Below are 17,586 nucleotides of genomic sequence, written 5' to 3'. Positions count from 1 at the left end.
TTTAAAGTGGCCGGGTCTGTAAAAGTGGCCGCAAAACACACTGATGATGATTTCTAAAGCAAAAAGATAATTACCCATTAGGGTAATTTTTGACAATGAAAAAAAAAAGAGTTGCAATGAGACTAACAGTTAGGTTTATAAGTGTTTTTTTTCTTTCTTTTTGTGATTGAGCTTCCGTACACCATCACAGTGCGTTTCAAATCAAACAATCTATGGGTTAAATTCAATGTTAACAAAAGCATTGACTTAACTTTGAGGAATTTTTATACAGTCCCCCATTTTCAGATGTTCAAAGGTAAGTGGACTCACAGAATTTTAAGGGTTATAAAGGTTGATTTTTTTTTAGAGCTGTGCCAGCTCTTTTAGATGTTTTCTATCTTTTGAGTCTAAAGTATGAAAAAGGGCTTCTTGAAGATGTCTCTTGGACTGGTAGATCCACCCAACCCCTCATCGAGTGTTCTTTACTTTGTTAGATGTTTTAAGGCTGTTTTTCTTAACCATGGAAATAATTCAATTTTCGTTGCTTTTTGTGGTCTTTCTGGCTTTTTGTTGTTGGTGAGTTGGTTGGTGCATGCAAGCTTTGTAAGAATGAGGCAGATTGCTGATTACTACTAAAGTTTTTGCTGTCTCTCTGACCGGGTTGTTTTGCCTTTTCAGCCCAATAATGGAGTTTCACTGAAAAGCCTGGAATAAACTCCACTCTTTTTGCTGCTTAATAACCAGAGAACAGAACCTCCCTGCCAGTCAATTGTCCAATTAATTATGAACCTCTAAAAATGGGACATTATGCATAAAACAGTTCAAACACTTCAATAATATAGTAATTATTTAATTCAGATGAAAAATTTTAAACATATTTCGTTTCAACAGACAAACAAACCAAAGAAAAAACCCAACCCTGTTTAAATATGAACATAATTGAGGTTTCCCAACACACTGCGACAACTCTCAGTTTTAACTAAAACTGAAAAAGGATCAAACTCAATGCAGAAGCTGAATTAAGTGTCTTAATTACTTGAAAACCAGACTGTACACACTCCTTTCAGGAATGAAAAATGTTCTTTTTTCATATAATACCCAGCAAAACCAGTTAAGAAGCTCCAAAAGTGATTTGCTTCCACAACAATGTATGGTGAAAATCTACCAGTGGATCTATCAACATCCACTGCTCATTTCCAACCAAAATACACAACAAAGTCTGGACATTGTCCAATGATCAGGAAATCCATCCAGAAAGACAGTCTCAAGATCTCATAAATAAATTAGAATACATGATCAATAAACAGCATTCAGTATTGTAATAGGAAAGTTATGTAACGTCCAGAAGGTTCTGAAGGTAAAACCTTCTCCCTTTGTTCAGATTTCCTGCTGTGGAAGCACTTTTTTATAAAAACGATGTATTTTTCTCTCAGTGCCTAGGTTCAGTCTATGGGGGGAAGTGGCTAATTTCACTGCAGGATGCAGCCACTGGACACTAAAGCATCAGATCACCATCCCCCCCCTGCAAGAGCTCACAGTCTGCTTCTACCTGAATCTAGAGAAGGTACTGATGATAAATGTCCTGCAGTTATAACTGGTTTAACTGTCACAGGGATATTTTTAAAGGTGCCGAACAGTTAAAGAAATGAAATCTCACTAACTCCAAACATGTCTAGACCATAGGTTCCTCACCGTGGACCGCCTTTATGTACCGACATCCAAAGGCACAGTATGCTGAGCTGGGGCTGGGGTTTAAGGCGGGTCATTTAGTGGTCTGGTTGTTTGGCGTGGAGTGGAGGACCCAGAAGATCGTCCTCCTTGAGTCACAGTGGTACCCACTATGCCTGACCTGGTCACATACGAAAGACAGACCTGCCCTATACCTTAAAGGGACCCTGCTGAACCTCACGGCAGGTGGGTTTCCTCTCATCGTGTGTTCTTTAAAAGCCTAATTTTATTCTGGGATTAGAAATAAAGATTGGTGAAGAAATAAAGATGTTTTTTAGAAATGGCTTTTGGGATCTAGAAGTCTGATCCTCTCAGTTTTCTCCTGTAACTGATTCTGATTTTCCTACACAGGCTGTCAGGCAATACTGAATGCAGGTGCTCCTTTTCAGTCTATTATCTAAAAATTGTCTGGCTGGAACATCTCAATGATTTATATATTGATAACACGGTTGCATCAAGTGATAATCTGCTTACAAAGGTCACTATCAAGAGTTATAGCCGTCTTGTGTTTTTGCTCATGACGTCTTAAATGAATCTGGGCTACAGCTACATTCCCTGTTTAGAAAATGATATGGAAAACCTGCCTTGGCTGTTTCAGTGATTTTTTTAGTCTTTCCTTGACCACCTTTTGTATGCCTTCCCTCTCTCACAGTCCTCTATGGAGCTGCTTCTTCTGCCTCCTCTTCGTGCTCCACACTGGCCCCCAATGGATCGCTCACTCTGGGATCAGGACATTTCATTGTAAACGGCAACATAAAGATCATTCCTATATCCCGTGTGTCGGGAAAACTCTCTCTGTTTCGGATGTGGGGGAGAGAACGCAGCAGCAAGGAAGTGGCATCAATGAACTGTACAGAGGGGGATGTTGTGAAGTGGGAGAGAAACAACTGGGACACTCAGATCTGTGCTCCACTACAAGATTGCAGCCTGAATTGCAGTGAGCATGCAACTTACAAACCCTGAATACTTTCACTTGAAACCTTTGCCGTTATCATCTGATTTTATTTTACTGCAGTAAATGCCACATTCATCAAGCTTTTTCCAGCCTCAGCGATAGTTTGTTGGCTGTCTGTGGTGTATCCCCTCACATTAAATACTCACCACCTGTCTATTTGGCAGTTAAGTAAATGTAAAAACAAATTCATAATCAATTAGATGAAAATTCGAAGCATTAATCAAGCAGCTTGTTTCATCTCTACAAAACTGGAACAGTCTACAGTTTCAATAAGATGATAAATGTTGACACTTTTACTTGTTAATGATTCAAATTTCTTGGCTACTAAATGCAGGAATTTTATGAAAAAAAAACATTCCAGTTTTTCTCAGAAATATGGAAGAAGTCAGAACTCATGACCCCCAAAGATTTTTTTCTTTTACTGGCCCTAATCCTCTTTCATAGCACTATAGAGCTTAGTTTACATAAGAAAATTCCTTTCACACAGTCTGTTCAGCCATATGAAAAACGCAGTATTAGTTCCACGTGAATCTTTCCCTCTAGCTGAAAGCGCTGCTCCAGTTTTAGGTCAGTGCAGATAGGAAAAAATACAGTTTGATCTTTTCTTCATATCGTAATACAAAATATATAGTTTATGACAGTGGTTCTCAACCTATGGGGCAGGTCGCAGTCGTGGGGCAGGGAGACACACCAGGTGGCTGCTGGTGAAACTAAGCTGAATAAATGTATTTTTTTAGGAAAAATAAAAATGCTGATGCTTTTACACAGACTTTCAATTAAGTCAAGTCCGACTTGGATCCTTTTAATTGTTAATGATTGATGGAAACGGTGGGCTGTAAAGTCATTTTACTCTGCAGGCTTCTGAGGTTTGAGAGCTACTGGTTTATAATAATAAGCAGCCATTATTAAATAGAGGCAGAGTGATGTGGGGATTTTTAAGACTGATACCAATATTTAGTGATTCAATAATCCAATATATCAACTGATACTTTTTTCTTTATTCAGACAAAAAAAACCCAGAGATTTCTCAGCATTTGTTATCTGTAGTTATTTATGAGTCCTCACTAAGATAATATGACAATTTCTCCCTTCTCTCCTTTACTTTCAAGCCCAGCCCAGTGGTATATTGGTCAGGTTCAAATATTTATAAGATAAAGAAAAAAATCTGTCAAACTGTAAAAAATACATATATATATAAATATATACACACTGAAGTAGGCTTGAAAGTTATCACTCTTGTTTTTTATGGTCTTAAATGAAATCTACAAACATTTAATGCAGTTTTATGTTCTCTTTGGCAGCATGGTCCATTTACCAAGTGAAACTGATAATTACTATTATTCGTCAGGATGAGAACAAAACTGAGATCTACACAGCCAGAGACATCGCACACCAATGGGTAAAACAAACAAAAACTTAAAAAAAAAAGGTTTATTCATCTATTTTTAAATTCTTGAAAAACTGTTATAAGAATAATTATTTTTATTACCTCTACCAATGAGTTCATGTCATTTATTCCATTTTTAAAAATATATATTCTGAAGAGAAATTCACAGACTCAATCCAGATATTGTTTTGGATCCAGGAATTTTGTGCGTGCTGTGGCGGGAATTTGTGTAGGGTCAGACTTCTCGTCATTTATTTCTCTGAAAAATTCCAGACCCTGCTGCTTTGGACTTCATTATACTGTGCAGGCTTTACTTTACATTTATTCAGCAGCAGTAAATCTCAGCGGCTATAACACTGCCTTCTGCTCTTTGTTGTTCCTGCAGCTCAGACAGGAGCTGCCGAGCGACATCTATTTACACATAGTATCTGTGTTTGAACTATCCAGGTAGGAGATGATTTACATTTGCAATAAAATTCATTTGAATCTCACTGTGTGTCACACAATTAAATCTTGTTTTATAGTACATGTCAGAGGGGAGGAACAAATGGGCCATAAGGTTACTGAGTTTCTTTGATTTTCTTATTTTCAGATCCAATACAGAAGACCTCGTAAAAACACCATATGAAGACCAGCTGGTAAGAACATCAGAGCTCAACTGATGCATCAGGTTGATGTATGTATGAGGGGATGTTATCTTAATGCAAATATAGCTGTGTCTGTTTGGCCAGTAGGACAGTAGGAGTGTAAGACCTGGACAGCATCTTTATCAGCATCTTGTTTCATACGTATTAAATGTTCTTCTATTCTTCAGATGCGGTTCAGTCCCTCCAGTGTCAACAGGTAATATGGTAGAGAGTTACAGTTCCCAGAATATTGTGTGATTTCTATCTGACTTTTTTTTTTTTTTTAATGTACAGACATGTTTCTTTCATTTGTATATAAAACAAAACAAAAAATTTTTGTAATCTGGGAAAAACATTCATCTTAATAGAAAAAAACCTTGGTTGGGCTTTAACTTTGGTTAAAGAGCCCAAAATAATCGAAATACCTGAAAAGCATTGTTGTAGAAGAGAATAAGAACGTGGTATCTAAAGCATGACTTTGTGTCTTCCTTGTAGTTTTCGCTGCAACGTATATGTGAATGTCATCCCTGCTGTGGATGTGGCAGATGTGCAGTCTCTAATAGCCACGAGGCTTAAAAATCCCTACAACGACCCCAGTGGTTTGTTACAGCTGTGGGCTGATGCAGAAAACATACACACCACACCTGTCGGTAGGAAACAATTCTCAACAGAAACTGATAATAGTTAATAAAAACTAATTATAGTTCTTATTCGTACATAATAACCAAAAAACTTTATATTTTTTATAATCTCATTTGGCTTTCATAACAGTTTCTTCCTGGTCTTGCCTTGTTTTTTTAAATTTGGTATTTTTCAAAAGTCTCTTTTGTTGCAAATAGTTTTTAATAGTTTTCTTTCCAGAAACTTGCTTTGGATGAAACGTTTGTGTGATCTTTATTTGAATCCAATAAATCCCAAGTTTTCCATTAGTTTCAGTATTTCAGATTCTGTTTTCTTGGTCGAATAATCTCTGCAAAGCTTTGCAGTAGCTTTAGGTCATTACCTTGGTATATGCACCAACAAGCAATCAGTTTAAGTTTGCAAGTTTTTAATGTTCTCCAGCTTTTCTGCAGACACAGAGGAGGAATATCAAACTGAATTCACATTTATATTCCCAAATTTTAATTGACAAACTGGACTTTCTTGAGTGCATAACGTTCAATCACAAAAATTAATTTATCTAATTAGTAATGAAATAAATGAAATTTTAAGGGTGTTTTTATATTTATTTCCATTTTTATATATTTATCTATATTTTAACATGAACAAATATCATTTTGATTGAAGCGTTTGTGCATACATTTGGACTAACCGTTACAGAAACAACATTTTTGTAATAACAAATATTGTTCATTTAAAGTAGACGTGGCATAAACTGTTCATTGTGTGTTGGTCTAACCAATTAATAAGCACTGTACGTGTGCGGTCTTGTGAAGTATTTGCAGAAAAACTCATTGTGGGTCTCTGACATGCATCTTCCAGATGGTTTCTTAGTTGAAACCAGCAGCTCCAGTACGATGACACAGCCTTCTCCGGTGACAAATATTACCTCTACAACCACAATACCATCCTCCACACCCTTTTCTACCACCGAATTTAGACCCCCAACCACAAGCATCATCACAAGTACAAGTTCTACTACCGTAGCCACGCCCATGACCATTGCCACAAACCCTGAAAATGTCTCCGGTCAGTTTCACAACTGCATGTACGGTTCATCTGACATCATAAATTACTTGGTGAAAACTTTCTGATCTGTCTCAATTTCCTTTGCAGAACTGTATTTTCAGGTTAAGGTGAACGTGTCCATAACAGGCGGCTGTGACTCAGAACAGATCCTTAGGTCCTGGGTAAGTCTTACAGAACACCCAAGCTCTTATTTTAAGATACAGGAAACTATTTTTCCTTCACCTGGTTAAATATAGGGGTGTAAAATCCTGACAGCAGAAGTAATGCAGTAAAAATGAATGCTAACTTCCTCTTCACAGCTCAACAATAGCCTACCAAACAACTTGATGACAGTGCTTGAATTTCAGCTGGTCCCCAAAGCTCAAAGGTAGAGTACCACACATCAACTCACCCAGTTCCAGAAATATGTCACATTCTGATGAACGCAAAGGTCTTTCAATTTGAACAACTTAAGTTACTGATCTCACTTCCAGAAATCATCCTAAGCTGCAGTCAGAATACCCTACCAGAGTAAGTACGCATAAAAAATATGTCAGTGACTTCTTAAACCAAAAGGCTGTTTCTCCCCTGAAAGCTTCATCTTCATCCTTTTTACTCTTTCCCAGGTATTAGCAGACACAGTTTCAAGGTAAGCTTTGTGTGTCTCCGTACAATTTTATTTAGAACTGATAACAATAAACAAAAAATTTGAAATTCTGCCTGGAGGAGGAGGAAACTGGCTGCTACGTTGTTCATTTTTATTTGCCTTTACGCAGATAATATTAAAAAAGTATAACATCATGATGTTATATTTGCTATGTACATGAGCGCATTGTCATTCTGCAAACCATATTTAGCTCTGTTACTTCCAGAAGAGAGAGCTGTATTTTCCAGGTCCAAGTCATGATGCAGTCAGACATACATGAAATCGAAGAGAAGATACGAAACATACTGCTGACACCTTATAATCAGGGGTCCATCTCCATACTCACTGAGGACATAGAGATAAGCCAGATATGTGAGTTAAAAAAAAAGGGGGGGGGGGGGGACCCAGCCCTGAAAATCTTCTCATTTTGATCTCTTTCTCAAACATCTCACTGTTCCAGTGTCGTTTAAGTGCAATGCAGAAATGCGCCAAACCCTGAAAGGCCTGTTTGTGTGGCCTGAAACTTCAGGAGGAGAAACTGCCAATCAAACGTGCCCAAAGAACCCGGACCACCACGCCACTCGACACTGGTGAGAGCTCGGACTGTTAATCATTTTTCATTTGTAGTCCAAGTGAAACATCTCACAAAATATGTGATTAAATGGCAACAGGTCAGTGACATGGTTGAGTTTAAAAGCAGCATAGTGTGAAAGACTGCTGGGCAACTCGCTGCAATGAATCTGTGGGTTTCGTCATCTATGTAGGTGACTTTTTTAAAAGCTTAGAATTATCAGGGCTGCTGGATTTGTCTACTCAACAATATAAACCTTTACTAGTGAAAAAACATTAAAAAAATTACTGGGCTTCATCCTCTTGATGCCCTGGATATCTGCAGCTAAAGTAATGGAAATCAATCCAGCAGTAAAGATTTATTAGACCAACACTGCTAAAGTACACATGCTCTGACATTTGTCCTCATGTTTACAGTTGAAGTGTGCTGTGTGTTTTATGTATTTGGCTGGCTGATAAATTTAACACATGGATACGTCTGAGTATTAATCACATCCGTTGGTATACATTTATATGGCTTTACTGCTGTTCTAAAGACTGCGTGTTGACTCAGTGTCACAACACTCAGTGATGGCTCTGCTGTAAATGCATTAATCAAGACCTCAGTGTGACTAATGAGAGGTTAAATGATCGGTAATTCTCAGAATCAAAATGGCTCACAGCTGTGTGAGGTCTCACATAATGTCACCAATCCATCCAATTAACCTCATTTCTGTTGTTGGGTAGTTAGCCGATGCCATTTATTTTCCAGTAAGAGTGCGGCTAGCAAATGTTGATATGCAACATGCTGAGGTGGCAGTATAACCAGATGATGAAAATTTTAAAAAAAGGTTAAAGGTTTTACTCTCTGCAGATTTTTTTATGCATTCTCCCTCTGTCCACCTTCTGTTTGACAGTAAAGGCAAGCTCAATACCCATTGGATGGCTCCAGAGCTGGAAGACTGTGGTCCAGTGGTGGAGACCATCCCTGACCTGTACCATGTCAGTGTAACTGCCGGTCAGTCACAGACTTTTTTCCCAGCTCTAAAATTACCCAAACATCTGTATTTCCAACATAAACCCTGTTACATATTAGACATGTGCTGTGTTACAAGTTAGAATGGGATAAAAATGCCTGTTTCACAAGTTGTGCCATTTAACTTCCAGATAGTGCTCAGGATGTGGTAGATATGATTGAAGTCTTACTGAGTAACCACTCCACACTCAACTATGACGAACTGACGATAGTCCTCAACAAGCTGCAGGACATCATTAACGTCAGTGTGGTCACACCAGAGCTGGGCCAAGCTCTTCTCAACATTATTTCAAACATACTGAAATCTGAGAGCAACCTGGTGCCTTTTACTAACAAGTAAGGAATGAATGCAGAACGAGAAATAAACTTTTCCAACAATCTGATGTGGGGACACTAAAATCTTCTGTTTTCTCTCCAGCATCCTGAATATTACAGAAGCAATGGGAGACAGGATAGTGGGTTATGAGGGTTCCTCCACCCTGGTCGCTCCAGCCATCGGCATCGCAGTGGTGGATGTAGTTCCTGGAGAGTTTAACAGTTTAATGATTGGAGTGGCGTCTGATGCTACTGGCAAAAAACCCGAGGTCGGCAAAATTTCTCTGTAAATTTTCTTCCTCATTCTGTTGCTCGCTTCGAACTTCAGCAGGTCTACTCGACTATGTCTACAAGGCTGCTGCCATGTGATTGGCTGATTTAATATTTTGTCATTTGCCCCATCTCTCTCCCCTCGCTCCATCTCAGCAGCTTGCTTCCTCTTCCTGAGCCTGGTTCTGCTGGAGGTCTCTTCCTGTTAAAAGGGAGTTTTTCCTTCCCAATGTTGCCAAGTGCTTGTTCATAGGGCAGTCCTGTGCTTGTTGGGGTTCCTCTCTAATATTGTAGGGTCTTTATGTTATAATATAAAGTGCCTACAGGCCACTGTTGTTGTCAACTGGAACTATATAAATAAAACTGAATGTCTGCATTAAGAAGCAGGTGAACAGGTGTTACAAAAGGTTTCCACATGTGGAATAAAACATGCTACTTTGAACCAATAAATGTAGGCTTTTCTACAGTCATTGCTTTGAACAGTGCTGTTTGCAGCAGCTTGAAACTGACACTAAACATTGTCTTTCTTGGCGATATTTAAGCAAACATACAGATGAGTCTGTACTTACCGCATTAATGCTGCTCAAATTGTCTGCAGTGCATCTCAGAAATCAACGGTGCTGTTAGCTGAAACATGTTGCCTGAGCTTTAAAAAGAATTAAGAAAATTTGTCTTTATAGATTTTTATCAACAGGTATCCCCTCAACAGCACACTGGCTTTCATCTCCCTCCCATCTGCCCTGCAGCACTGCTTCCCCCAACAAGCCCCAAATCAGACCCGACCGAGAATCCAGTTTCAGTTCTACGCCATCGCGTCGCTCTTTAAGGTGGTATTTTCTATGAAGCCACTTCTTTGTGAAGAATTGCTCCTAGATGCTTATTAGTGAAACATGTTATTCATATGTACTGTGTTTTAACTTCAGGGGAGACAAATAGATCAGACCCTCAACACTTTTGTGGTGGCAGCCAGTGTGACCAACGCCAGCTGTCCAATCAAAGACCTGGAAGAAGATATTGAAGTCACACTCCAACATCTTATACCAAACACAGTAGGAGAGGTTGTTCTATCAATATACACTGCGTGTAATGAAAGCACCTTTAATCAATGAATGCATTAATGTTTCTTTTGTCTCTGATTAAGCCTTACAAGCAGGTCGAGTGTGTGTACTGGAACTTCAATAAAAACAGTACGTCCTGATCTCAGTCCTATTCTTCCAAATCAAATCAACTCTGGAAGAAGCGGGCCACATTAAACATTACTCTTCTCATGCAGATGGACAAGGAGACTGGGACAATTATGGATGTCGGAAATACAACAGCAGCCCTTACTACACAACCTGCCTGTGTGATCATCTCACACACTTTGGAGTTCTTCTGGTACAAACTACTACTTTAATATTGTTTTTCTGTTTCCTAAAAAGCACATTTTGGCAGAGCACTTTAAAGTTTTGGTAACAGCAGCAACAATACACACACTACTAATTATGTTTTTCTTTTTCTTGTATCAAACTGAATTGCAGTGGTGTCAATATGCTTTGACCAGGCTTAACCAGCAGAGGGCACTAAAGGAATAATATTTAAAAATAAACTACTGCAAAGAAAAGTTTGAAACAGTTCATTATGTTCGAGTAACTCCCGACAACATATACTGTAATGGGATTGCTGTTTTGCAACAATTGCACCATTATTAATAATAATAAATATGAGAAATGCCTCCTGGGCTATTCAGTACCAAGAACACCAAAATTAAATGAATAAATTCATCATTAAATAATTAAACGTGTCTGTAATTAATTAAAAATTGAAATAAATACATAATGTATTGAATCTATAATTAATTTCTAATACATTTTATTTGAAAAGATTTACTTATTTCGCTAATTATTCCATGGTTTCTGTGGTGCAGACCAGTGTCCCTTATTCATTACTCTGTGGCTTTCAGCCTACAGAGTAATGAATGCCTACCGAAGAGGATTTTTTTAACCACTTTAAATTATTTGATTAACAAGTTGTTTCCTTTACATAAATTAATGTCAGATTTTTTCCCCTATATAATTAAACACAATAAAAATACATAAAACCCCATTCCTATACTTTATCACTGAGCTATGATGAAACTAATTTTACTATAAGTGCTAGAGATAGTAAAAGTGTTTCAGTGTAGTAGTGGTTAGACAGATGCTGGGCTTTATGCAAGTTTACATAAAGTAAACTTGCATATAGGAACAGTTAGGAACAGGATCAGCCAAGAGCTAATAATGCACACTGGAAAATACAGCCCTGTAACCAAACGTCTCCATGTCTCCAGGATGTCGCCAGGACTCAGTTGGACCCTGCTAATGAGCAGATCCTGACCATTATCACCTATCTTGGTTGTGGAGTCTCGTCACTCTTCTTGGGAATTACCGTTCTCACGTACACGGCTTTCGAGTAAGCGTTTTCTGCTTACATGCAGCACAGATCTGTGGGTGCTACTACAGGCCTGTCAACACCAATTCAAATGTATGAGGAAAACTATTGTTTTAAGTGAGGCACACATTGTTTTCAGTGTTAGAAAACAGCAAAGGATATGCTGAAGTTTCACTGTCATGGTGGTATTTTAATGCATGCATTTCTCAGGTTTGTTGAGTTTACTTCACTGCTAAAGGTTTTTCTGTACGTGTATCTACATGTAGCACAAAAGTATCATAGTACCTAACCTCTCGACTTTCTCCACGATGTCTATATCTCTCTTAGAAAGCTTCGTAGAGATTACCCCTCTCAGATTCTCATCAACCTCTCTCTGGCCCTGCTGGGCTTGAATCTGGTGTTTCTGGTCAACTCCTGGCTGTCCTCCTGGGGTCTGTACCCTCTCTGCGTGGCTGTGGCCTCCACCCTGCACTACTTCCTGCTTGCATCATTCACCTGGATGGGATTAGAGGCCGTTAACATGTACTTTGCCCTTGTTAAAGTATTCAACGCCTACGTGCCCTCTTATATGCTCAAGTTTTGTTTTCTGGGATGGGGTGAGTCACATTTTTGCATGACTGAATTTTAGTTAATGGCAACACAGAAAACATTATTACTTATATGGTGTGATGACAGCTCATAAAAATCTCTAATGGGACGCATTATGCTCATTTCCAGGTCCATCTCTAGATCGTTAGACTCTAGCAGAGATGCTCTGCATGAGTCATGGTTCCAAAATAATCTTTATCATATACTGGGCCCCAGTGCAGAGTATTAAACCATTTTGCTCCTCTCCCTTTAGGTCACCTTCTGATTGGCTGCACCTCACAAAATCAAAATTTAAACAGCAGATGGAGGGAACTGGGCCATATTAATGATTTCCCCTCTTTCTGAAATCATAAAGAGAATAAACTGCCTGACAAGGAGCTTTTTGAGCAGTGTGACACCTAAAGTATAGCCTCACAGCGATTACTTAAGAGTTTGGGTATTTTTAATATGATCATCAACAATTCTAAAAGTGCATTACATTAGACAGCTATTTTTATATAACAAAAAGGGTTAATTTTAAAAGCAATTATATTTTCTGTTTGTTTTTCTGAGGGTATGACATTGTAAGTACATACATACTTGTATGTATTTGAAATCTCCATCCAGGGCTTCCTCTGGTGATTTGCATCCTGGTGCTCATCGTGAACAAAGAGGCCTACGGCAGTCACATCTACACAGACACTTCTTCTTCTACCTTACAGCTGCTGGACAACTCTGATAACTTGTGAGTTTTGGATTCATCTTTTATTCATTTTTCATATCTTGATACATACTTGATGATCTGAAGAGAGTTGAAGGTTTCATTCAGCTTTCACATAGAATCTCTCTCTATATCTAAAGAATCTATATCTATCTCTTAGCTGGAAAAAAATGAATATCACAACATATTTTCTCCAATTACAAAAGCAAATCCATGATGTAAAACCACAAATCTTCAAAAATAGATAAAACCATTTCCTTCACATTTTATTTTCAGCCAGATCAAGCTGATCTGATGTCATATTGGAAGTCATGTAACATGGTATTACACTCTCGGGCTATCCAAACACATGATTCAAGAATGATAAGTCAGTAAGATGTTTTCATTAGTTGCAGAAGGTTCAAATACGACCACACTGATCATTCATCGTGTTCACTGATCTCGTCTACTAATGCCTCGTCTGTCTTTTTCCTGTTTGTCACCCTCCCAGCTGCTGGCTCCAGGACGATGTGACATTTTATGTGTCTGTGGTTGCCTACGCTGTGTTCATCTTTCTCTTCAACACCGGGGTAAATCATTTCACATTTCATTAAAGATTTTACTTGTCAGATTGTTATGTGTTCTCCTTATTCCTTTTAAATTCAACATTTTTCATTTGTTTCTATATCAGGATTTAACAGGCAACGTTTTTGATAATCAGTACAGACTGGATAACTTGTCTTCAGAAACATTTTTTGTGGCACAAATTCAACAAGTTGCTGGAAAGATTCCTGAAACATTTTGGTATCCATTGACATGGCAGCATCACACAATTGCTGCAGATTTGTCAGCTGCGTGTCCATGATGTCAATCTTACGTTTTACCTAATCTGGTGATCACTGAGGCCTGGTGACTGTGAAGGCCATCTAAGAACCATAAATTCACTGCCATGTTTAAGGAACCAGTTTGAAATTTTCAGAAATTTTTGACATGGTGAATTATCCTGCTGCAGCAACCATGAGAAGATGGGTACGCTGTGATCAAAGAGGAATGGAGATGGTGAGAAATAATGCTCAAGCAACTTGTGGCGTTTGAATGATGCTCAGATGGTACGAAGTGGCCCAAAGTGTGCCTAGAAAATATTCCCAACACCCTTACACCACCAGCAGCCTGAACTGTTGATATAACGCAGGATGGATCCATGCTTTAATGTTGTTTATACCAAATTATGATAATCAGAACTGATCATCAGAAATCTTCATTCTGATGCTCAGCCTGAATTTCCGCAGGTTGCCTTGACCATGTCTACATACCTAAATGCACTGAGCTGCTGCCATGTGATTGGCTGACTAGACATTTGCATTAATGAGCAGCTGAACAGTTTTATCTAACAAAGTGGCTGGTGGAGTTAGAAAAAAACCCCCTTCATATTAGACACATTCTTTATTACTGTGTAAATTTGCTTTTGACCCTTTTACCATGTGCCTGTAATCCAACCACTCTGAGGCTTCTTTTCAATCTCCTCTTAGGTTTTTGTGGTGGTTCTAATCCAGATTCGACGTATGCGAGCCAACAGCCCGGCGGGGACCAGGAGTGGAGTCATGCAGGACTTGAAAGGAGTTGCCAGTCTAACCTTGTTACTGGGGCTAACATGGACTCTTGGCTTCTTTGGCTGGGGGCCAGGCAGAATAGTTCTGCTGTATCTGTTCTCTGGACTCAACAGCCTGCAAGGTTGTCCTTTTGTACAGAGGCAGTTAATGAAAGCTCGATAACGTCCAGATAGAATTTTATTTTAAGTTTGAAAGTCATCAAGCTTATTTTTACCATATAAGTAACTGTTTAGCCTCAATCTGTTGAGGTTTTTTTGAATACTTAACGTCTCGGTCAGCCAAGTGTGTCTTTATTAGCTGACATGAACATCTGGCTGTGTTAGTTCTTCTTTTCAGTCAGTCAAAACAATTTTGAGAAGTAAGGATAGTGTAATATGCCAAAGATCAAACATTATAAACATGCACGGACTTGTAAAAAGATGGTGCTTTACTTTTAAGAAGACAACCTTTTGGGTGTTGTTGTGGATTTATTTATTGTGTGAAATTTTGCTAACCACGTGTGCAGTTTTCCACAACAACCCGCTTTGCAACTGGAGTTCAAAAGAAGCTCGGATGAGGGGAAAAAAAAAAAGATGAAAAGGAAGATTTCAAACAGCCAAATGATGCAACCATATCACAACAGCTTTCACCTCTACTGATCTCTCTTATAATACTTTCTTTTGTATGAGTGAAGCAACCACCGCTGTTTACTTCTCTATATGAAATTATTCCAGAGAAAATTAGAAATACCTGTGCGAGGAACAAAGAGCTTCAAACCCAGATCTTATCTAATCTTGAGCTCACGACCTTTTCTTACTTTTCTATTTGCTGCAGGACTTTTCATATTCTTCTTCCACTGTTTAATGAAGGAGAATGTCAGGAAACAGTGGAGGATTCACCTCTGCTTTGGCCGTTTTCGACTTGAGGAGCACTCTGGTATGAGACCCACACGTAACACAGTGTGACCTCATCAATTCAGTTCAGTTACTTTTATGGCAACCTTTTTGTCGAGGCTCATAAAGTAGTACTGAAATTAGTACATGATACTGATACTATGCAAAGACTCGATCACACTCAATCTAACAAATCTGTTTGTTTTGTTTGGTGCTGTTAAAAGTTCAACTTATGGGGTAACTTGCAATGAAAGCAAAGCAGCAAACACTACTTTGGGCTTCACTTATATTACTTGTCTGCCACTGTTGTCCAGAATGGAGCAACTCTGCTTCGATTGGAGCTCAGGCAAAGCCCAAAACAAATCCTCCGGGAGCAATAAGACCATCAGTCGGCTCAACTAAGTCCTCCTCCACAGATAGCACGTCAGCTTCCTCCAACTACAGCCAGCGAGATTCATCCTGCAAGAGACCAGATCTGGGTGAGAAAACTAGGCACCACACGTCCTGACTAAACTCATAACTATGATTCGGTCAAGACATTTCAGTACACTTATCATGAGCAAGATAAATTAAGTACATGATGACATTTCAGCGAGACGTTCATTCTTCGGTGGACTTTCCTCTGTTGACATTAAACTTCCTTGGTTCTAATCTGTTATAAGACATTTAAGCTTACAATTAAAAGTTACAGTTCATCCTGTTTAGATTCAGGCTCCTTAAAGTAAAACGATGATCACCGATCACCGTTGCATTCAGCTGCCAAAATTCACACTGAAGGTCACTGCTTACATTAATGAGACTGCACTGACGTTAAGTAATTACCAGGCTTTGTAATTAAGCTGGTTTAGACAGAAGTAAAAGGACATGTCTGTTATTCCTTAAAAAGGTTTCCGTCAACCATCTGACAGCTCAATTTCAGTTTAAACTCCCAGGTATACATTCTTCTCACACACACAGGTTTTTCACACCTCTGAATTGCTCACAGATGTTTCATTATCTTGTAGGCCTTTTTATGAATTCGTTGGCGCTTCCTCAACCTCAGAGAAGCCCTTTGGGTCCGGGAGGTCCGCCTTCCTGCAGAGGGGTGAGCCCAACACCTGGCTGGAGGAATCACGTGCTTCACTAGCAAGAATAAAGAAGAGCGCAACACATTGACTACCACTAAAGATTTGTCTTAGTGTTTTTAGCCATGTAACATGAAACTGATCAGAAATTTTGCAAATATTTATTATTAAATAAATCAATAATGTCAACTGATTCAATGTTTAGCAACTACCACTAATACAGCACTGCTTCAACCTAATGCAGTTTTATCGTGTTTAATTATTGTAGCGATTTGTGTGTCTGCAGCATCAAACTGTGTGAATGACATGTTGTGTTTTTTTAAATTCTGAAACTTTCCAGAGTGGACATATTTTACAAAATGAAAGTTATTCCATGAGGATAAGCGTAAAAAAACAACAAAAAGAAAAAAAAAAAACCAAGACCCACAGTCAAGTTTCCACAGTCCCTTTCTTAACCAGCACGATACGGTACTTGCGGGTAACATTTAATGAGGCTGCCTGCTGATGATCTGTTACTCAGTCTAAGGACTGTGATGCTCTTCTGCTCTTGATCAGTTGAGTACTGGTGCCTCTTTTTTTCCCTCCTTTGTGTTGTTCTGAGAATAAAGGCGAGCACAGCGTCGTACAAAATCTTTAGTTATTCGGCACTTTCCCACATTGACTAAATTATTAGAACCGTAACGGAGATATGCTTCAGAAAAAAGTTTATTTGAGACTATAACCCAACCCAAAGGCTGATACTGTACACACATAACAAGCCAGATAAATCAATGTTTTAACCAGCATAACCAATTTCTGCTGAGCAAATTATTTTTCTAATGATCGTTTTAAATGATATACATGTAGGTAACCCAGAATGTCACTGGACCACAGAAACAAAGTGTATTTAGTTATTCCATTAAAATCCTCAATAATTTAGAATAAATAAATGTCATTCAGAATTCTTCTCTGCTTAAATGTTATTTTAGATTAAAAAACATAAAACAAATATGCTTTTATTTCAGAATCAGGTCAACTGGAAAGTGATCCCAAAGTTTTAAGCAGCTGTTATATACCACAACTACACACAGTCTAAGCATAGTGTACTTTAATTCAGGATAACCACAGATGCAATCCATGCGATGTCAGACCAAATTAAACTGCAAGCATCGCTGCAGCTTCATTAGATATTGTTTTTCATGCAATTCTATTGTTTTTGTTTTTGC

At 38.5% G+C, this 17,586-nt stretch overlaps 2 protein-coding genes across 2 annotated transcripts; both read left to right on the top strand.

The window, feature by feature from the left end:
- Positions 1-2,236: 2,236 nt before the first annotated feature.
- On the top strand, positions 2,237-4,711 carry LOC309715714 (uncharacterized protein; the record flags this gene model as incomplete). The annotated part of the gene is made up of 5 exons (XM_082549054.1): positions 2,237-2,264; positions 2,360-2,644; positions 3,964-4,061; positions 4,435-4,496; positions 4,642-4,711. 5 exons carry the CDS (start codon positions 2,237-2,239, stop codon positions 4,709-4,711), a joined length of 543 nt encoding a protein of 180 aa, XP_082405180.1.
- Positions 4,712-7,392: 2,681 nt separating this feature from the next.
- LOC309715713 (adhesion G-protein coupled receptor G4-like) lies at positions 7,393-16,514 on the top strand. The gene is made up of 16 exons (XM_082549053.1): positions 7,393-7,579; positions 8,456-8,556; positions 8,706-8,910; positions 8,993-9,158; positions 9,840-9,986; positions 10,083-10,208; positions 10,301-10,346; positions 10,433-10,536; positions 11,468-11,589; positions 11,896-12,164; positions 12,763-12,880; positions 13,347-13,425; positions 14,365-14,566; positions 15,259-15,360; positions 15,632-15,796; positions 16,322-16,514. The coding sequence occupies exons 1-16, from the start codon at positions 7,473-7,475 to the stop codon at positions 16,441-16,443; spliced, it is 2,181 nt and encodes a 726-aa protein (XP_082405179.1). The 5' UTR covers positions 7,393-7,472; the 3' UTR covers positions 16,444-16,514.
- The last annotated feature ends 1,072 nt before the right edge of the window (positions 16,515-17,586 follow it).

Source organism: Aulonocara stuartgranti (assembly GCF_965226115.1).
Source record: "Aulonocara stuartgranti genome assembly, chromosome: 10".
NCBI lineage: Eukaryota > Metazoa > Chordata > Actinopteri > Cichliformes > Cichlidae > Aulonocara > Aulonocara stuartgranti.
Note: the sequence above shows the minus strand (reverse complement) of the source record. Positions and strands in the feature narration are given on the sequence as shown.

Coding starts and splice junctions, on each gene's coding strand:
- LOC309715713 (XM_082549053.1), top strand. CDS start 7,473: ATGCGCCAAACCCTGAAAGGCCTGTTTGTGTGGCCTGAAACTTCAGGA. Junction 7,580..8,455: donor CACCACGCCACTCGACACTG/GTGAGAGCTCGG, acceptor TCTGTTTGACAG/TAAAGGCAAGCTCAATACCC. Junction 10,537..11,467: donor CACACTTTGGAGTTCTTCTG/GTACAAACTACT, acceptor CCATGTCTCCAG/GATGTCGCCAGGACTCAGTT.